This window comes from Maylandia zebra, linkage group LG8 (genome assembly GCF_041146795.1).
Source record: "Maylandia zebra isolate NMK-2024a linkage group LG8, Mzebra_GT3a, whole genome shotgun sequence".
NCBI classification, from domain to species: Eukaryota; Metazoa; Chordata; class Actinopteri; order Cichliformes; family Cichlidae; genus Maylandia; species Maylandia zebra.
In genome coordinates, this window is record NC_135174.1 from 4,862,160 (window position 1) to 4,884,915 (window position 22,756).

A 22,756-nucleotide genomic window follows, 5' to 3' on the forward strand; every position below is an offset into this window, starting at 1 on the left:
AAGTGCTTCAATTTAGATCTTTTAAAATTCAAGTGAACTGAAATCTCTCCAATTAACAACTCGGTTGCTTTTTTCTCTTTCACTTTAATTGCTTTCACTGCTTTGGCAGTTGTTTCCACGGTTCAAAAATCAAGTGACACTTTTCATACTCAGGTAAAAGTTTGACTACTTGCAGCTGCTAACTCAGCTGTTTTCAGTGATAGTACACAAACTGCTGACTCTACTTCCTGCAAGGCTTAACTTGAAAGTTTTCCTCCTTTGAGATGCCATACTTCAACTCATCTACTTTTAGCTTCCACCTAAGATCCAATCAGTGCTTCAAACCTAATGTGAGTGCGCCCGGCTTACAGTTGCAGTGAATTTAAAATTAGCTCCACATCTCATACCAAAAACAGATCAGATATGATATCACAGTTAGAGATGAACTATTTACAGTAGCTAAAGCCATAAATGTAAGAAAGCACACTTTTCTCTTTTCATTGGTTAACTTATCTATAAAATGATGAGAAACAGTTTCTGTATCTGTCTGACAGATAATCTTACTCCATGCTAACATTTCAGGACATAAATCTATGCTGGCTGATAACAGGTGTCAGACATTAGATAGACAAAAGAGCTGACCTTTACAGAACAAGAACTTTGTGGTGGCATTATGACATCACTTTGAAAAAGTGCATTGAATAAGCAGGCAGAACTCAATCTTTTGCTCGCACACATTTTCTAACCAGTCATCACCTCCTTTACTAAAAACTTGTCCACGTTAGTTTTTAAGAATGTTATTTTAAATCCACTGAATATTGCCCAAGTATTGTTGTTCTTATATGTTGTTAATTATCCCACAAAAAGACCAAAATCAGTAAGATGTAGTCATGCTATTTTCCTTACTACGAACCCATTGATCACTAATTACTTTGTATACTGAATGTTAATCTATCTGCCTAGACTGCAAAGAACTTTGGGTCATCTGCTGTTAGTTTAGATGTGCCGTATAAATAAAAGTCTTATAATTACACATTTTAGAAGACTTTAAGACGGGAAACTGGTAAAATAAAAAACAAAAAATATGCTACAGAGGCCGGGGTGACATGCAGACTTTTTTTTTTTAATTAAAATTTTTTATTGAAAAACGTTGAATCTCTTTAGCATTTATTTCATCTGCTTATCTACTCGGTGAAGTGGCTGCTGTTACTTCTCTAAATTCTTTTAGTCTTAAAGACTTCTTAGTTAAAGAAACTCTCCAAGGAGGAGCAGCTCAGGAAGCTGCTGTTTTGGGGAAGAGAAAAGCAGCACATCCCGTTCTAATCAGTCTAATTCTACCCCCGGAGACCTGATTGAAGCGTCAATCAGTTTAGGTTTGTTTTCTTAACAAGGTGTTTAAATAAGGCATTTTTATTCAGTTTGAGATTTTAAACCAAATATGGAAGAAATATTAGCTACATGTTAATGTAACCAATCTGGATGTTATTTCTAGGAATAGAAAACGCTGATCAAACGTTCTGGACGACAGGAACTGTGGCACAGAGGACTGGTGTATTTGGCTATTTGTGGAATTTGTTGACTGTTTGTAAAAATCAACTTTAATGACGACTGATTTTTTGATTCTGAATCTTGCAACCAAAATACTTTTAGACTGAGCATCCAGTCTGGATTAAATTGTCATGATATATGCTATTTTTTATTTTTTCACAGATTCACCTGTCTCTATGTTTGACAGTCTATAAAATGGAAGCGGTAATCCTAAAATACCTTGGAAGCCAGCCGACTGTCTTGACAGACAATAAAAAAACAGATACATTTTTTTTAACTCTATCTGTAGTCCTCCTCCTCCCCGGGGTTTCAAACTTCCACTCACATGTGAGCCATGGCGTCCTCAAACAGCACGAGGTTTAGGGTGGCGTTGACCTCATTGTAGCTATCCAGCACCTCCAGCAGAGTTTTACTTAGGCTGCTCCAGGACTCTACGGCCATGTATCTGGCCTCCCCCTGACCATGGGCGAAGTGGCAGTACAGGTTCATCTCTCTGGTCTGCTCCAGAGTCTCCTCCATGTCCTCAGGAGGCACACACGCAAACACACACACACATTTCAGCGATAAACATACATACAGACCCACACACTACCCCTGTCAGCATAACATTAGTGTTAAGCCTAAACAGTCTGGACAGGGACACAGCTGAATATCACAGCTGCGCAGAGGGTGACCTAGTTCATTTTCACTCTGGCAAGTGTTAGGCCCCAAACATTTGACTGGAAAGACTGTGTGTCTGTTCAGCACGCTGGTTTCCTCGGAAAACAAATAGCTGCAGTAGATGTGATGAATTAGACTATTTTTCTACTTTTTTGCAAGCTTACATATTTATCACGTTCAGCTGTAGTATTTAAAGAGACTATAAAAGTCTCTAAACATTGTCTTGTTTGCATGTAAAAATATAGCAGTAAACCATGCTGCATATTGCTCTGTGGCACAGGGGCAAAATGTCATAAGTTTACCTTAGCTGCCAGCTGTGAAAACTATACATGAGCAGGGTTATTCTCTCCCTTCTCCTTCTGTGTGTGTATGTACACATACACTTGTCAGGTTCTTCATTGTGGGATGACTAGTGTGCATGTGATAGAGCTAGGGAGTGCAGCGAGGGAGCAGTGGACAGAAAACCATTAAAATGTTTTCCAATTTGCCAGGCTGACAGCACGGACATGACAGGCAGACCCCCACACCACACTGATTAATATTCTCCCCCAACATTCCTTTTTCTCCTCTCCTCGCTGTGTTGGCCACTGATGTCCAGGTCCAGACACAGAGCAGGCAGCCTAATGATCCCGCACTTCCCTCCCTCCCCAGCCTCCAGCCTCCCGCTCTTGTCTTCCTTCGCTGAACTTTGTAAAACTCTCACCTCATAGAACTTCTTTACTGTGTCTGCCTGCAGCCTATCAAAAAGCTGGAAGTCCTGCTCCTCCACCAGCTTGTCTCTGTAGACCCGGTTCGACTCATGCAGGTAGATTTTCAGCAGGTCTAGGGGGGCTTTCAGACACTCACCGGTACAGAAGAGAATGCCCTGAGCAGGGAAAGGAGGGAGGAAGGTTTCAAGTTTCATTCCGTTTATTCCACAACGAGGAGGGAAACACAGCACACTCACTGCAGGTAAATCAATGGATATTGAGTGGACAAGCTGTTAGGAGGTGTGTCAGATAAAACTAAGAAATATGGGATCACTTTTCTTTCAGCGTGTAGTCTCAAGGGTATTGCTGCGTGCAGAGATGGAAGAGTGACCAAAAAAAGAAATAAATAAATCAGGCACAGACTCCACACATCATTCCCACAGAGGCTTTAAACACAAATCTTATGCTCTAACCTACATTTTAATTGGATATCAGTCATTTATTATAAGTTTAATGCACTTTTTCAGATATGTGCTGGTTAACAAAGAATTTCAGATTTCATACATGACCTCCAAGGTATGACAGCAAAGAAGAATTTAATACAAGCCACACTGCAATCCAGCTCCACTCCAGCTCCTATTTACGGTAATGTAATACTGACCTGATCAGTGTTATGTCTGTTCTTATTGATACCAGCTCTGGAATGCACTGGAGGGCTTGCTTCTACTGTCTCCACTGCTGGGTTTCTAAGAAAGCACGTCTCAAGGAGAGGGAGTCGTGCTCAACAGAGCTAGAAACTAACTGCATATGGAAATTTTAGTCCTTTTGGACCATAATGGTACTAACTGAGCTATAATTACTGCCTTGCTGCAATTTACATATTTTACCTGCGCAGACACATATGCACACTGAAGACTTTGCAGGAAGTGTTAAGAGTCTTAAAAATAAAACTTTAGTAGATAAACTGAATATTTAATCCATTGCAGACACGAAAAAGTCAGGTTAAAATCAAAGAACCCCCCCCACCTCAAAACTGGGGGGGATCAGTCTGATTCATCTTCTTTGGACTGTGAATATTTTGAGCAAAACCTGTGTCAATTCAACATGTAAATACAAAGCTATTTGATGAATGAAAATTTTGACAGGCTGATGAGTCAAGTAGCCAAGATTTCAAATAATGACATACGAATGAAGTGTTAGCCTAAAACTGAGCAATCAGATTGCTCTAAATGCTGAATCAGACAGCTTTTTTTCTATTCTTGGCTCCTTCTGATATCACTGAGGGGTATCATGCTATGATTATCTAGGGCATGTGTTTATGAGAGGCAGCCAATCACAAGAAAGTTAGCTTAGAGAGGAGGAAGAAAGCTTAAACTTCTTTAAGAGGCGATGAACTGAGAAGCTACACAAAGGCAAGAAAACAAGGATTATTTTGAAATGTGAATCATGAAAAGCTACTCGAGGTCCAGGAATAAAAACATGGAGGAAATGGAAATGAGCAGAATTAGTCCCTATTAACAGTAAGCTGTGATGCATATCTGTTTTAAATTTTATGGCAATTGGAGACAACTAAAAATATAAACCCCATGGTGGTGTTTAAGGAAAAGTGAGAGCTTATTTCTGGCTATCATCAAGATTCATCTTCTTCTGAGTTTGGCCAGAAGCAGTAATTGCACTCAACAATATCTATAAAACAACTGAGCCAGCATGGCTGAACATGAATGTGTTTTTTTAATTTATTGTTTTTGTGGGTTTTTCTTTTCATCCCTTAGATTAAAACAAAAAGTCACGACAATGAGCAGATGAGTGTTTGGTGGATGATTGATGATTAATGCATCTCTAGAGAAAGCCAGTGTGATGCGACGGCTTTCCCACGGGGACGCTGACGATGAAGCCAGGCGGATCTCGTAACAGTCTCACCGCGTCACATAACAGGTGCCGTATAGGATGAGAACAGGCTGGAGAGGCGCCCAGGCACTGTTTGTTCCCCTCTGCACAGCGTTACCCAGGAGGCAGCGGCAGAGGCAAGCAGATGCTGTGTGTTTCCAGCCCCAGAACTTATTCTAATCAACAGAATCATCTCCGGGGGTAAAGCCAGCTGAGTCTGATCTGACTCCATATCTGAGCCGGCTGAATGAGACAACTGGCTGCTAAATCCACTGTGTAATTGTGCAGATGGGAGGTGTGCTCTGGGTGTGGATGAGTGTTCTTAAGATGCAAACCTAGCCTGAGTAATGGACACCACTCCGGCTCTACCAAAGTTAAGACGTTTTCCACGAGAATGTGTGAATGATGTCATATTTTTGACTTTTAATAGATCCAGCTCTTTCTACTTCATTTCTTTGTTTAATGGTGTCAATCACGACTCCCCGCATTCATTGTGTACAAGTGTGCTTGAGCAAAACAAAACACCATATGGCACCTAACTCTATATAACAGTAATAATCACAGCCTTAGCTGTTAGCAGTATCACTTGAACAAACTGAGAGCAGACAGAACTTTGTTTTTCTTCTATCCAGCTGACTTTGGCATACTATCTCATCCTCCGTGCCCCTGATCTTTCATTGCTTTGTTCAACTCAGAGGAGAGGGATTAGAGAGCACTTGGTGTCGGCATGTATCTGTCTGTCGTTCTGTCTGCAGCATGCTCGCTTTTCTCGTAGCCTGACAGCTGCTCCAAGCCCCAAACAATGCTTCCCCTGCTAACAAATGCACCCAGCTGACTATCTACAGAACATCATGCAGACATATTGTGTAGTCAGTACAGTTTGGCTTTGGTCTCTCTGCACCATCGTGTATTCTCTTTCTCTCCCTAGTCTCTGTCCTCCTCTTCCACTCCACATCCATCTTTCCCCCCGTCTCCTCCCTCGCCTCTCGAGCGTCGAGGAGCTCATTTAGGCTGACGTGGAGAAGACAAGCCCATGGATATGCCCGCTGGTCATGGCAGAGAACGAACGCTGGCAAACGGAGCTCTTTGACAATGCTCCCAGTCGGACGGCAAACTGTTTGTCTAGCCCTATTAGTGGAATTTGGCTACTGTACTTCACTTATAGTGCGTTTAATTTAACATCCGCAGGGTGGAATGATCAAACTAAAGCCCAGGAAAACTGAAGATTTATGGAGACAATGTGTCTGCTCTCTGTCTACTCGCCAACTTTTTTAAGGACAGGGTACTTTAAAAAGTTGGCGAGTAAAGGAAGGTAAAGTTTAGAAAGTATTAGCTCCTGTTAACTATTCAGCAACCTCCACTAACCTTAGAACTTTGCCAGCAAACAGCAACAATCTTCTCAAGATGCAGCCTTGACTGTTTTGTGGACCCGCTCCTTTTGTCATTTTCAAAAACACCTTTACACAGACCACTGCAAGCTCCCACAGAGCTTCTAAGCTTGGCTTTCTGCCTCATTAGTGTTGATTATAATGAGACAGCTTCCTCTGGCTACATCTCCAAGTTTTGAAGAAAAGAGGAAAAAATCAATTACAAAAAAAGTCCTCCAATTATCTCAGCTGAGGCAAACATCTGAAACATCAAGCTAGTAAATACTGACTGACAACTATTTAGGCCTCATAGCTGAAATGAGAGGAAACGTTTGTACTGTCAAGCCAAATACTTTCCCACTTTTGAAGGTGTAAAAGCACAGAGGTATGGCTGGGAAAATACTGCCGAGGCAGAGCTGTAAGCTAAGAGGTTTCTCGCCTCTACCCACCTGTCCTCGGGTCTTTGCGGCGAGAACTGAGTAAAAAAAAAAACTTCAAATAAGCTCCAGGAGTCCATTTTCTGGCTTTCTTTACATTTCCTCTCAGGATGGGGAGAGGAGACAGCTTTGACATTGTTTCCTCTTTGTGGTTATTAGATGTCCGATCTCGCTGTGCAGACCAATTAAAAAAAAAAAGATTTTGATGAAAGAGGCAGAATGGCTTATTTAAACACTAGCTTCAAAGTGTTGTGGTGCAATTTAATTCCCAACTTTTTGACGGCAGTGATGTGTGTGATCTAGGACCTAGAAGCTAAGTCTTTAGGTGGTCAGGGCGAGTGCATTGGCAAGGACGATAAGTAGGCTTTAATCTTAAAGTGCAGAAGGCTCAGCATACTTCATCTGACAATCTGGTCTAAAAAGAGTCTCTCCTTGTGACGGCTGAACACTGACATCATGCAGTGATTTGCCAGGTGTGGTGGGATGGTTTAAAAACTTTATCTGGCTCTCTCTTTTCTTTCTTTCCTTAAACTCAGTGAGGCCTACCACATTATCTGTTATAGAAAAGTACCGTAACCCAGTGATGTAGGACTGTATGAATTTTGGCATCTAATATTGCTCTCTTCAGTGTTTGGCAATGCTAAAATATTTTTGTACTGTGTACTTGTCTATTCACTAAGTGCTGGTATTTTATCAATGCCTGAAGGTCTAGCTATTCTAGCTTCTTGAGTTGCTGTTTCGAGCCCTCCAGTGTGCAGCACAGAGCTGTCTTTACCATTCTTGTTTCTGGTGAGATAACTAAAGACACTCCCACATCTCCACATCACAGTGGTGTCCCCACTGGTTTTGCTGTTCTTCGATCCACACCATCCTTGGCGTGGGTCACAATAAACGGGAATAATAACTTTCCATCCACCCATAAATGAACAGCACATGAGGGTGCTGAAGCCTTTCCCGGTTGTAATAAGACAAAAGACAGGATACACCCTGGACACCCATTCATTAACATTCACCTACGGCTAATTTAGAATCACATGTAACATGAAAGTCTTTGGATTGTGAAAACCAGAATTCCTAAAGCAGACCCACACAAGCACACAGAGGAACTGCAAACTCAGCTGGTCACCAGGTTCAAACCTCACTGTGAATCGTAAGCACTGCATCACCACTTAAAGGAAAATCTTGATATTGTGACAAATATGCACAAATAACAATATTGCACATAGCTGCGTTCCTTTTTGTATGCTTTTATACAGTTACACTTGGAGACTCTCCTGCTGCCTCCCTGCACTTACATTTTGTGCTCAATGAATTTGAACTTGTCTACATTCTTCCGGGGCAGTGAAAGTTGTCACTTGAGGTCCATCATGTACCAGTCATTCTGAACCACACGACGTGCTTGGCAGACCACAGGCAGATGATTGCTGTCCTTTTAAGCTTTTGCTAATGGCCTTTTTGGATTCAGCTGCTATTTTGATTTTGATTGCTGGTATTTTTGGGCAGTTTTTGCTTTTAACTGACCGGCTTTGTTTGTCATGTTTGTGAGTTTTGCTTGCCCAAACTCTGGAGTGAAATTTCAGCCTATATGAAAAAAAAATCAGGATTAGAAAAGAATCTAAACTAGCATAGTTTCACACCTATATATTCTGCACAGTGAAAAACTCAGTTGGACCTCAGTTGGTCCTCTGTAAACTCCAAGCTAAAATTATGAAAAATCTAGTTCCTATAGCTCAGTGGCTTAAAGCATTAATTATACAACGGAGGGTGTTAAATGAGAGCCTGCCCTCCATGAAACCGTGGAGGATTCTGACAGAAATATTGCCCCAAAAGCTTCTCCCCTGACAGCTACAGCGCTCTGATATTATATTCATTTAAATACATTAAATCATCACTAACACCCGTGGAAGTGCAAATCCATTCTATTTTCTGTTACACTTATTTCAGACTTATTTCTGGCTTTCAGACTCAGCTCTTAAATCAATAATCATTTAGATGAGAAATTAGTGATAGAAGCCTGGCTCTACCCGCATGGGAAGCAGAGCCGTAGAAACAGAAAGGAGCAAGTTAAAAGGAGTGATGTGGAAAAAAGCTCCCAACTTTATGGAGGTAACTTCTTGCCTTTCGTTGTGAGAAGTTTAGCTTGAGGTCATACCTCTCAAATCATTTCTGCATGGATAAATCCTTCTGGTGTATGTGTTCAGTACCTGGAAAATGTTGGAGAGGTCTCGCAAGTTAAAGATGTAGTGGAACTTGACTGCGGTGGGGAGGAAGGCGGAGGAGACGCGCTGGTGCAAGGCCAGGGCTAACTGCACAAGGGTGGAGCAGCTTTTCTGCAGGGCAGCACTGAAACCCTCTCCTCTCAGGTGCTGAGACAGAATGGAGGTGTAGATGGTGCTCAGGGCCTCGGCTCCGGGAAACGACAGGGCAAAAACTGAGAAGTGGCGCTATAGAGGGGGGCAGAGCATAAAGGAGGCAAGAGTAAACACATGTTTGTCACTTATTATGCAGTCGGTTTGTTTCCAGAATGAAACCAAGGGTCACCTTGTGGGTGTTTGCAGCAATAAGTGAAGAAAGGCTGTCACTCAGTCAAGAATGACTTTAGAATTTAAATATGACAGGGTGAATGTCTGGGTGTACAAAGTGTGTGACTCCAGGTCAGTCAGAGTTTGTGTCTGTAAACAAAAGTCATTTTTAATCTAACTGCAGAGGACAAGGTCAGAAATAATCTGCATTTAGCCAAGTACCAAAACTTTCATTTATTAAACAAAAATGTCCCTCATTCTATTGGATGTCTGCTGCTCCACAACAAGATAAAGAAAATTAAGTGCTGTGAGAAATTATCGTCACTCAAATTTTAATATTAGACAAAGATAACCCAAATGAATACTAAATGCAGTTGGTAAATAATTTCATTTATAAGGAGGGAAAACAAGCGTGTAATCAAACACAAGTAATCAAAGTCCAGACTTAAATCTGATAGAGATGTGTTGTCATGACCTTAACCAGGCCCTTCATGCTCAAAAATCCTCCTGTGGTTGAAATAAGACAATTCTGCAAAGAAGAGTGGGCCAAAGTTCCCCCACAGCAATGTGAAAGACTCATTGCCAGTTATCGCAAATGCTTGATTGCAATTCGCTGCCAAGGGTGACACAACCAGTAATTAGGTTTATAGGACAATTACATTTTCCCATAGGGCCTGCTAGGTTTGTAAAGCTTTTTTCCCCACTTAATAAATTGAAATATTTCCTGGAGCAGCAAGTGTATTTTACTCCACAGTTAAAAAACAGTCCCTAGAAACATTAGTATTTACACCTGCTCTCTCATTCCACAAAGTTCGTTTTTAAAAAACATCAGAGACAGACGGAGTGTTTTACTCTCCTACCTATCATGTCTGCAGCACTGATAGTACAACTGCTGGAAATCTCTCCTGCTGAATCACCTCCTCCTGCCCCTAATAAAGTACACTAAATACCTTCAGATCGTTGATCTCTCTCTTCTTTAACGCTGTAGCCATGTACCAAAGTTTGTCCCCCAACCTCTTCATTGCAGGCATGTCTCACTAACTTTTCTACAAGCTGTTTCAGTGTAATGACAAGCGGCACCCTGACCTACCGTCATCTGTTCTTTTTCTACCAGAGGAAGCAATCGCAACAGTATCGAAAAGAATTCAGTCCAACAATCTTCCTACAGTTGAGCATTACACTCTGGACCTGAATGTTCTGTGAGAACGTTTTGATGTTCATGTTAAAGTCCTTTTAAATTGGAGTCTGCAGCATTGTTCTCTTATCTAAGCCCTGCAGCTGTTGATCTACTCCTTCAGATGTTAGATATGATGCTAGCCACAAAATCATTTAGTGACAATATGGCAAACAATGCTCAAACGACAACTAATTGATGTCAGTCTCACTCTGTGTTTTGATTCTTTCACTTATTAAATTCTTGATCTTTGACAGATGTTTGTTTTACCACATTTACTCTTTACAGCTTTACTGGTACACCTGTCTATCCTCTCATTCTCACATATGTATTCTGTCTTGATTCCGCTCTTCTCTCCAAAGCATGCCTCCACCTTCATCAACACACTGAAAGCAAACATTATATCAACTGGACCAGCCCCCTTTCTGTTCTTCATGCACTTCAAAGCTGCCCTCACTTCTGCTTACTAATCCTCTGAACATTTTCTTTATTCAGCTCCACTCTTTCATATGTACATTTCCATCTGTATCCTTAATCTTCCTGGCCAGCTGCATATCTTTTCCAGCTCAGTTTCTGTGCCTCACCAATTGTTACAGGTCCTTTTCTCTTTCCTTATGTCCAGCCTCACATATAACTCGCCATAATCCTTTAACCACCTCTCTCTTTGCCGTATACCAAGCCTCCCAGTAGTCCTGTCTACTTTCTTCATCTCTGCTTGTTCCACTTTTTATTTGCCAGCATCTTCTTTTAAATAATCCTTTACTTCCTTATTCCACCAATTCCATTCCAAGTCTCCTGTCCTATTTTCTCTGTGCAGAAAATACACTAAACACCTTCTTGGCAGGTTCCCTCACCACTTCAGCTGTACTTTCACAGTCTTCTGATAACTTTTCCCTACCACCCAGAGCCCGTCTCAGCTCCTCCCTGAACTCTGCACAATATTAGTAACAGTAAAGCAAGTAGAATAAAATTTTATTTTTATAGCACCTTTCGAGACAAAGCTCATAAAGTGCTTCACAACCGAGCCAGAGCATTAAAATCACATAAATAAATATTTATTTTTCAACTACCACCCTTTAATCATTGCGTCTACTTTCCCTCGCTTCCTCTTCTTGATTTCCAAAGCCAACATCCGAGGTTGCCTAGCTACACTCTCCTCTGACACCACCTTGCAGTCTCCTATCTTTTTTACACTGCACCTTCTGCAGAGGATGTAGTTTACCTCCCACCACTCTTATATGTTATCCTGTTTTCCACACTCTTTCTGAAATATGTGTCCAACACAGCCATTTCCATCCTTTTAGCAAAATCCACTGCTATCGGCCTGTTTACATTCCTCTCCTTAACCTACCCAACAGCTCCTCGTCATCTTTGTTCACTTCATGTCCACTGAAGTCTGGTCCAGTCACCACTCTCAGTCCACTAGTGATACTCTCTACCACTTCATTCAACTTACTCCAGGAGTCCTCTTTCTCTTCTAACTGACATCTAACTCACAGGGCACATCCAGTGACAACATTCACCCTTCAATTTCCAGCTTCTAACTTCTGATCCTGTTTGGCACTCTTTACCTTTATAACACTATTCACACTATTCCTACTCAACTTCATATCTACACCATGACAGAACAGTTTGAATCTACCTCCAACGCTCTTGGCCTTGCGTCCCTTCCCAATAATACATCTATTGTCTTTCATTCCACTCTGGCTGCAACCTCCTTCTTAACCTTTCATCTCTATTATTTTCTAGTGGATGGTTCCCCGTTTTACATATGGTCTCAGATTAGGCATGGCAGTGCAGAGTCAAACGGCTTTCCCTGGGACATAACATAGAGGACTCTGTCCTCCCACAGTTTTACTGCTCTTTTGACATTGCTTTTACTGAGACTGTAACTGAAACAACTAGATTCATACAGCAGAGACAGATAGACAACTGTGAACATGGAAAACAACTCTTCAAAGCATCAAACGAGTTAGTTTTTCTAATGGTTGTAAAACATTTCTATCACGACTGTTTGTGCATGCTTTACATAAATGTTATAAATGCCTCTTTGAAGTCATCTTTACATCCCTTTGTAAAGCATTATAAATTACCTTGTGTCTGAATAGTGCTACACGAATAAATTTGACTAGTGTTGTAGTAAATAGACCTAGGCACTTTGCAGTTGTCGAGTTGATCACAAATGCTGACAGAAAATATTCTATAGTCAAACAATGAACCCAAGCACACCAGCAAGTTAACGAAAGAGAGGCCAAAATAGAAGCAAGGTGTTGCAGTGGCCCAGTCAAGCCTACATCTTAATCCATGTGGAATCAGTCGGTAGGACCTCAATAAACAAAAGTTTCGCCATAATGATGCCATTAATAAAGTTATACAGAACATTATTACTGCACCTAAGCTACTGAATGGGGTGTGCATTTTCTTTTACTTTAGACTGAAACCAATGTATTTTAAAAACTAGCAGCTTGATGTGACCCAGCTGTGATGTTGCTCTGCTACATTTGTTGGAGACAGGGCTGGATAAACCTGACATCACAGCAAAGCATGTAATAGACACGCTGGCTGGATATACTGTAAATAATGGAATTGGAGCTGCTCTGCTGGAAAAACTATGTGATGATATGGTTTTTAAAATTACCCACATCGTTTTTCTGTATTGTATATTAAAAATACCAAACAATATGCCTACACTTCTGCTATATCTGTGAATCAGTACTGAATGGTGACTTGTAGTATCACATTACAAAGTCCTCATCATGCTGCACACTGGCTTGTTATGTTTCTAATACTATATATTTGCAGAAGTTGTTTGCAACTTCTTTAACTCTGACCCTGAAATCTTCTGTAGTATAGCCCCTCTGTACGGCAGAAAGCCACATGAATGTATATTGGGATATTTTCTTTTTTTCTTTTCTAATTTCTTACATTAGATTAGTTGTGTGTGTGATAACGCAAAGCCACACAAATAGGCAAGAATAAATGCGGCACCACCCTCAGGCAAACCAGTCTAATTTTCTAAATGCTGAATTATAATGTTGAGAAATGATGGAGTTAACGCTTCCTGAAAGTTTTGTCAAAATCTAATCAACTCTGCATGAAGGAACAGACAAATTAACAAAGAGAGAAACAAACAATTTGGCAAATTCACAAGGAAGAAATAAATGACTGTAAAACAGCATATTTAGATTAACTTAGTCCTAGACTAAAAGTAAAGGTCAGTGAAAAGGGTTTAGGACTGGGCTAAATTCACATCTGCTAAACTTGTCGATAATGGTTCTGAATTCAAACTCAGAAAGCAAATTTAAAGAAAAACTGATAACGTGTGAGATGTAGTGCACGTGAAACCTCAGCAGCGAGTTGCATAACCAGTGGATCACAGCGTGCTGGGAGGCCGAATGTGTGTGTGTGTGTGTACCTGTAACCGTGGATTTATGGTGAAGCTGCCAGCTGTGGGGTTCATGCAGGACACGTATTGAACGTTGTGTATTTCCTTCAGAAGCAGCTTATTACGCTCATACCTGGGAGTCCACACACACATGCAGAAAAAAATCACTCTTTAACAGTCTTGCATGCAGAAAAATACTCATGCCCCCTGTCTCTAATACACACACACACACACCCACACACACTTTTGCAGATATGGACGCCTCAGCTCCCACTTAAGCTGGCGTGGCACAGCAGCATCCTCCTTCCTCTAAATTTCATACCTGAAATCCTCCTAGCATATCTCTAATGGGCTGACCGTGTCTAAGCCAGTTAGCCTGTGTCTGACGCAGTGGAACCATGTTCAGAATGGCTTCACTGTGTCAGAGAGATGAGCAACAAAATCCTTTTAAGGCGAATCACACAAGCCTGCTCCCACATTTGACTTTTGACACTCATAAAAGTTGTAGCATATTGATACTAAGGCAGGGATTTCTGTGAATACTAAAATGAGGGAGTTTTCAGAGGAAAGCTGCGAATTATTAACATTTCACAGCTATCAGCTACTGGCACTCAATTATCTGAATGATCCCTTTATCTGTTAATACAGGGAGAAATTGTCAAAACTGTCCATCATTTGAGCAATTAAAGCGGTGCTGATGTAGCATTTTCTGAAAATCACCTCTGACAGCACACCCTATAAGTATAATGTTCCTCTTTCAAGCAGCACGTGTATATTCTCTCCCATACATGTGTGGATACTGCACAGCTACATGATAAATGACAGCGCCTTACCAGTGGTTGTAGTCCATGTGTTGGCGTATTAGTGTGTGAGGCTGAACCGTGCCATATGCATCCACCTCAGGCATGTTCATGTCGTCTATGAAGTAGATCAGTCTTCTGCTGCCTGGGGGTCCGTAGTTGCGCCCTGCTTTCTTCTCAAGGGGTTTTTCTAACACAGCTGTGCGGGAGATGAATGAAAGAGCAGACAGCAGAAAGAGGAAAATCAGCACAGAGGAAACTGTAACTGAAAAACAGCATTTACAGAGTAGCTTCGAATCTGGGAGTTGGGGTCATTTTGACTTTAGAAGAACACCCAAGGCAATGATAACTAATATGTAAGAAAAATTATTCCACTATACGAAATATAATTTTCTATTATTCTCTTTTTGCTGTTTTAGTATTTTTAACTTTTTAGGTCTCAGTGTGATTTACAATAAAAGAAGAAAAAAAAGAAAAATATTAATTGACATTTCAAGTGAGCTGCAACATGCAAAGAGCAGTTAGACATTTCTGTGTGTTAAGCACTGACAAGAAAAAGACACAAGGACACAGGGTACAGGCACTAAAGCAGTCTGAGGTGTCCCAATATGGAAAATAAAGATTCGGATCAGCAGCATTACCCATGCTACATTTGCATGGATGTACGTATGTATTTCTTTTGATAAACTGTATCTTCAACCTTCGGAGGCCCAAGTTGTCATGACGACTCTGACACTAACTCTAAGGCAATTGTCTCTGATGACTTAGACTTCACAGGGTTAACCAGCAGCTAAAGACAAACACAGATTTGTTATTTATATTTGCAGTAATTTACATTTGGCTGCTCTGTTCTGGGACTCTGTGTCCTGACAGAGACCCCAACACAGAAAAGACCGAGTATCCCTGATTAAAGATCATATACTACGGAGCCCCGCAGGGGACATGGGAGAAAAAAAAAATTAAGACGGACTTTTGCGAGATCTCGCAAAAGTTTTGCGAGATCCCGAGATAGTTTTGCGAGATCTCGCAAAAGTCCGTCTTAATTTTTTTTTCTCCCATGTCCCCTGCGGGGCTCTATAATATACATATCCTTTAACATAAAAATATTCTACTTTTTTTTCCTTTCTTTTTTTTTTTTTTACAATATTTATGTAAAACAAACTGTAAAATTATGTAAAATAACTTTTATATTAATGTTGATGTTTTCAAATTTTTTGAGTAACCTTACAGAAACACAGCTATGGCTATATAAATCATGCAATCATGATTTCATATGTCTCTCTGTAAGGATCACTGTGAGTTGGTCAGCATCAGTAGAAGAAATACTGGTGACTTCCAGTGCTACCCCTCAGTCTCCAAGTAAACACATTTATGGGATAAAAATCCTCTGTTGCCACATTCTTAAGTTATCACATTCACAAAACTTGACCTCTGACCTTGACCTTGAGGTCGAAGCCACTAAGATTCAAAATCATCGCAGATTTTTAGTAGATACACGATGGTATCAAAGTCACGAACTGCCTGCATAGCCGGCTTGGTGAAATCAATACTCTATCAGTCTTTTATGAATGAGGGGTAAAAAAAAGCAAACTCCATCAGTACTATGACCTCATGCAACAGCTTAGCACAGTTATTTAATCAATTACAGTCCTTCAGATGCACAGCTTAAACAGAGAGGTGTGCCATTTGCCATTTTAAATCATTCCTACCTTGAAGCATAGCAGATGTGGTATAATAATTAAAAGGGACATTTTTGATCATATATTTCTCTGCGTCCAGTGATCCCAGTTTTTCCCCAACCAGAACAGACTTCCCGGTGCCAGCGTTTCCAACCAGCATCACAGGCCTTCGGTACTCCAGCAGATGGTCCAAGAAGTAACGAACTCGAATGGTCTCTGTAGTGTGGACCAGGCATGCCTGCAACATGGGAATCATTCACAAATATTTGATACACATTGTCTGATGGGAACACCGGTAAGACTGTTCAGTGTCGTTATTATACCTCATACATTCCTTGTTATTCTATACCGTTTTGTTTCCTCGTATTCCTAATTGTCTAAATCTGTAATATTGCAAAGCCGCTCCTTTGTCCTTTGTGTGTTTGTTACCTGATTTGCATTGTGAGTGCCCACCAATGTACAAGATCAGCTTGTATTCAAGAGTTGGATTACGGTATTAACTTTTACTCTGCCTCTATCCTGTTTTTCACTCGCTGGGCCCACGTCCTCATTTTAGGTTTGACAGCGGCTCCTGGGCCTGGCAGATCCCCATAGAAGTAAAGAAGTTAAAGAAGTGAAAAGGGGATGGAGGGTGGGGCACGTAAATGAGAATGAATGGCTTGTAGAACTGGGGGAACCTATATAGATGAGAACCGGAAGGAGCGTGTTTGGAGGTGTGGTCCAGCTCCTGAAATTCAGATACTTTATCTCCAATTGAGTCCCCATCCTGCTGCTATGCACAACAGGAAGAACTACTGTAGCTACTTTAAATTCTAGGTGTATTATTCTGATCACTTTTTCTCATGTGGACAGGTCTTTAAAATATTAGCTATGGTTGACATAAAGACAAGCGCTTGTCTATTCACACATCTAGAGCATTTGGAGTTATGTTACAGCCACCTGCAGAATGTAATCCTAATTCTGTGACAGTTTTCACAAACCCTTGGTGAACATGCCTTGGTGTTAACTTTTGCTCAAAGTTGTCCAATGTGTCAAATTTGTCGGCTGACATTGTGATAGTCTATACTTTAAAACAGTAAATATTCTGTTAGAACTTCCAAAGAAATGAATTTTTTTCAAACCCTTTTGGAGCAATTTTTAACAGTAGTTTTTATTTAAAGGAATAAGCTTTGGATCATACAAATTAATGTTAGTTCAAATGTTTAATAATAACTGCCAACATTAACGCCTTGAGGTTTTTCAAGATGGCTACTGATTGGCTGGTTGGAACATTTAGTCACGTAAATAGCACATAAAACCTAAGAAAGCAAAGAATGAAAGAAAACACACAAAAAAGCATCTAATCTAAAACCTTTGTTGTACCTGAAGTGGTGTGTCTGCATCCATCTCAAACTTGGGCACCATCTTGGACCAGGGTTCAAACTTCTTACTCTTGGGGTCGATGTAGTAATCAAACACGGTGCCCTGGGTAGGGAACTTGATGGTTTTGAACTCGGTCACCCACCACTTGCTGAACTCCACTCTGTAGTCAACCAGCTGTGCTCACACAGAGCACACATGCAGAGACACAGAGGGTAGGCGAGCGGTCAATACTCTAAAATGACTTCCCCTCTGCTTCTTTTCTGTACAGTAGCGATGGATCTATGTGTTTGATTTATACTGGTGCGAATGCAAACCAGAGGACAAATAAATGGCAGCAATATAGTGATCCAGCTACAGCAGATGAAGGGTGGAAAATAAGAGATGGCAGGCGTATCTATGCATCTCTGCGATTCAGACGGTGAAGTAGCCTCATCACCTGCTGGCTGGCAGCTCCTCGCCTTCCTCTCTGCCTCCCCACTCCTTCCTACCTGTCTTCTCTATTCACTACCAACTCTCCAGTCAATAAAACCACTTAGCATTTAAATGCATCTGTGATGGGAAAATAAAGTGGAGTACATTTGTACCAAGGGGAAAGCAGTTTTATCCCATAACTTAGACGGACGCGCTTACTGTACGGCACTAACTGGATTGCTTAGCAACTGTTCGCCATGGCTCTCCTGCTGATTTAAATTCAGCCAGTCTGTGTGTTGTTCAGGGGGAATGGAGTCCACTTCATTTTCAGATGAAGATCTCTCCCTTTTAAAACCCCTGCCATTTCTTCAACTGAAAATAACATTGAAATGACTTTTCACAAATAGAGACACAGAGTTGAGTTGCATAAGAGCCATCACGGATGGAATAATACCAAGAAATACCAAGTGCAAGAAACTCTTTCAGGAAGGGGTTATGGGGAGAAAAATTATTCAGCTGTTTCAGTTATTTCCCATTCTTTTCCTTCTTTATGCAACCACTTAGTACTTATCTCACACGCCTAGAGCCCTTTGCATTACCTGGTCTTGAAACATGGCCCCTCCAAAGGCCCAGACCGCAGCAAAGACAAAATAGAGCTCATAAAGTTCTTTGGCACAGTCTGCCGGGGTGTTTTCTGGAGTCAGAAGACATTCCAGCAAGTAGCACAGCATCTGGACCAGACTCTGCTCAGGGATAGGGATGATTTTCTTAAACCTGAACAAAGATAGATGCATTACATCACACGATTCAAGCATTGTAGTCGTCTCATGTTGCTCATTCAGTACATAAAGGAACAACTGTGTACACAGCAAACAATAAAATGTTAAACTCTGGTGTTACAATCTGCAGTTTTGAATTGGATCACATGTTTCTTTTCCTCATTTAACAGAACAAACACAGCTTCTTTCAATTGAACACACTGAATTATGTTGAAGTCCAAGAAAAGAGATGACATATTTATGAGCTGTGGCACAGTGGTTCCATACACACTGTCTCACATTGTGAACAAATTTGCCCTCCTCTGCTTCCTGTTTTTGCTGTGTGCTCTAATAGGAGCAGTGATGGAGGTGTTGGAAGAGGCGAGTGGTCCTGTATAGAAAGCACCATCCAATTCTGCTGACTCAGTCCGTGTTTGCTCGTCTAACACGCCCACTTAGTACCATTTGTTACGTGTTATGTCACACCCCAACATCCTGCGTCAATATATGACTCCATGCACTTCCTGTTACAGTGGCACAAAGCCACAGAGGAGCTGCGTTACCTCGACCTGAGTGCTTCCAGGCAAGGTGGGATATACTTGTCAAAGAGAATGGTCAGGTTGGCCTTCTCTGACTGGACTTTCCTCTTGTCGATCCAGCTTGACACTGGTGGATTCCACCCAAGGTCTGCTGGGTTTATGTAAAGGATGCCTGAAAAAAAACATAGAGTAAGATTTAAATTTATCACATTCAGGTTTACAGTGTTTATAACAGGGCTGGATTTGGGCAACGATATTTTTTGGACTTCTGCTGAACCCCCCCACCCTACCTTCCATGCACCAAGCATGCCGTATATAAAAGATGGATGGAACCACTATGACATCAGCCACAGATTTTGGAGCTTTTGCACCTTTTGGCCACTGCAACTTCATTTTTTGGAGCTAGAAGTGACCATACCTGAACGAGAGGGTGGAGTGCTAAGCTATTAGCTAACGCTACCCAGCTTGGTTCACAAGTTCACAAACACACATATTGCTAATTAGAGCTATGTGACAGACACACAAAAGAATTAAATCATATTTAACTTAGTGGCCCACAGTGAATTTGGTCCTTTTTAACCCTTTAAGACCTATCATAGAATCAAGTCCGCCAGAGCTTATATTATATTTTTACATGTTGTAGTGCCATTTTTGGGAGCATTTCAAGTTGCTATACATCAATACAACCATTATAGTCCAAATTTTAATAATATGTATGCATTAAGTGCATAGTAATTACATAAATTGCAAAAAAGTGCAATAAACTACAAAACAATTGAAAATAATTTTTGTTTTTTAACATATATTTCTAGTTAGAGAAATTTAAGAGGCTTATCCCTCAAAACTGTGAATACGAAAAAATTGCACAAAATAGTTTCCCACCACAGGAAATTTATTTTGAGTGTCTTCATAGTTTTATTTTTGAAATACACCAATTTTTATATACTGCAGGAAAAACGAAAATAAATATTATAGTGCAAATTTGCAAAAAAACAGCATGTGCATCAAAATAAACTATTTCCAGCAGTGCAATATGAATCCAGAAAGTCATAAAGTCAAACATAACTTTTAAAAACACCAGTATAGGCTCATAAGGCCCTGATGGTAAAAAACTACATTTCCGCAAAATGACATCACTTCCGGTTTTGGGCAGGTCATGGCGGACATGTGATAGTTTGCGCTGATGGACGTAGGAAGTGTTACGAACAGCTGATCGGATCGGCAAAGCGTGTTTCTGGAATATTATGTTTTTGTTGCTGCAAGTGATTTTTATGCAGTTTTTGCAAAGCTATATGTGGAAGGAAACCGTGACCTAGGACAAGCTGATGGCATAAGATGTAAGTACAACTCCTCCGGTTTCATATCCAAAAAAAATTATTGAGCTAGCTTACGTGGTTGCAGTGCTACCGGGATTTAAAAATAGTTACTCAAAACGGAGCGTGCCTGCTAAGACCAGCTTTAAAGGGTTAAACACTTATCAGAAGAGCAAAAGTAAAACAGTGAGAAAAGAGGAATAACAAGAACTACCCGCTCTGGATACAGTAGCAGGGGTGGCAGTGCGAAGGTGGCTGATCTCAAACACCAGCCTCATGGTGGGGTTCAAAGGGATCCGCTCATTACTGGCCAGAGTCAGCACCTAACAAGAGGGGAAAGCAGATTTTCACACACAGAAATAACAGAAATAACTTAAACAGAATGTGTTCTTTTTGTGCCTGGCACACAGTCCAAGCCTCTTTTTACATGCAGACACCGTTATTCACTCAAACAAACAGTTTACTATCTTTTCGTATCAGTGATGAGTCAACCACGTTCCCTTTTCATATCTGAATGCTCGTTCAGTGAACAACAGACAGTCTTTTATTCTGTGTCAAACTGACATTTTCTTTAAATCAATACAAGCACACACTCGCATGTGTTTAATTCAATAGCACCTTGTTGTCATCCATGACTGTATTGAGTGACTCAATCCACATTGGGTCAATGTCTCCATCCACAACAATCCACTTTGGTCCGCCGTGACTAATGTTGGCCAATTCGCGCATTATATTGGAGAACAGACCTGCAGGAAGGACATGAGACATTTTGGATGTTTGAGACAGGTCACTAAACACTTTGCACTGATCACATTGTATCTGTGAAGGACTCTGTAATCACCATCTTTCCACTCTCGGGTTGCTGGGTTGATGATGCCAAAGAGCTCGTCATTGGTCACAGCCTTAGGGTTGAGGTCTGCCCACACGGGCCGACGCTTCATGTTCTGATAGGTCCTGTGGAGTGATCTCATCACCTGGCTCTTCCCAGTGCCTGCATTCCCTATCACAAACACAGAGTGACGCACTGCCAGCAGTTCATCCAGCTGCACCACCTAATAGACAGACACAGTTTAACATTAGAAATTCTTTTTTGTATATAGACACAAAGAAAACATAACACTGAGGACTAAATTCCCTTACAAAATATGCAAATATGTAGCTTTCTGTGTACCCTGTGGTGCTCAGTCTAGTGCAACTCCTCCTTGTTATTCTGCTATAATATATATGCAGAATGACAGGAGTGTGATGCATTGCAGTGCAGCACAGCAGCTTAGTACACTGTTCACAGACCACGATAAATGACAGCAGTTGTTTTCAGGGAGGACAGATCTCTGCACATACTACTATGTCTGCATAATCAAAATGCCACCCAATCTATTTTACACAGTATAATTATGTGTCCTCCTCTGAAAACCAAACAATTTAATGAATTAAAAAGACATTTTAAGATAGCATTAATAAATGCAGGCAAACAAATATGCAGACAATTAAACAGAACTGATAGAGAAGGGCATTTGGTCAGTCTCCACTAAGACCAAGTTTTGATGTTATTTGGATCTCCTTTGTTTCCTTTTCATACGCTCCACCTCGCCTCTCGTTTTATGGTGCTCGGTTTGCTAGTTTTGTGAAATCCAGAACTATTTTCTGTTGCAACAAGAGCAAAGATGTCCCTAACAGATGGTATGGGCCCAAAGAGCCCTGATCTCAGCACTATGGAGTCAGTCTGGGTTTACTTTGAAAATACAGAAGAAACTGAAGCAGACTAAATCTACAAAAGAACAGTGGGAGGTTCTCCAAGATTGTCTAAAGCAGCAGTGCATAAGGAGAAGTGATGCTGCTTTGAATGTAAATATTAGGTCAATATTAGGTTGTCTCTGCCCAACCATCTTTTTACAGTCTTTCTATTTTCCTCGCTCTTTTCAGGTCAAATTCAAATTCAAATTTTATTTGTCACACACACACAACCATACACAGTATGACATGGGGGTGAAATGCTTGTAGCTGTACAATGCCCAACCATTAAATGACAGAAAAAAGTTTTACAGTATTTACAATTTACAGGTTACTACAAAATTTACAAATTAACTTAGAAATTCACAGTAAAAGTCTTGTTGTTGGCCCCGTGTTTCTCTGTATGTTTCTGGCAGGGCGTCATTAAATACCCCATTAAATAACCATGTACCTAATCAAGTTACTATAATCCAGCTCTTATTGAACGATTGAAGATTGTTACTAAAGACTGGACA

General features: G+C 40.8%; 1 protein-coding gene across 1 annotated transcript in view; it reads right to left on the bottom strand.

Annotated features, from left to right (window-relative positions):
* Positions 1-22,756, bottom strand: part of dnah9 (dynein, axonemal, heavy chain 9) — a 180,592-nt gene that overhangs the window by 97,750 nt on the left and 60,086 nt on the right. The window contains exons 38-49 of the mRNA XM_004569683.3: positions 21,352-21,562; positions 21,129-21,256; positions 20,725-20,833; positions 19,222-19,369; positions 18,500-18,674; positions 17,490-17,663; positions 16,158-16,365; positions 14,482-14,647; positions 13,679-13,781; positions 8,772-9,011; positions 2,891-3,052; positions 1,853-2,049 (exon numbers count right to left, since the gene is read on the bottom strand). Of these exons, the coding sequence (XP_004569740.2) occupies positions 1,853-2,049; positions 2,891-3,052; positions 8,772-9,011; positions 13,679-13,781; positions 14,482-14,647; positions 16,158-16,365; positions 17,490-17,663; positions 18,500-18,674; positions 19,222-19,369; positions 20,725-20,833; positions 21,129-21,256; positions 21,352-21,562 (2,021 nt within the window). The remainder of the gene's footprint in view (positions 1-1,852; positions 2,050-2,890; positions 3,053-8,771; positions 9,012-13,678; positions 13,782-14,481; positions 14,648-16,157; positions 16,366-17,489; positions 17,664-18,499; positions 18,675-19,221; positions 19,370-20,724; positions 20,834-21,128; positions 21,257-21,351; positions 21,563-22,756) is intronic.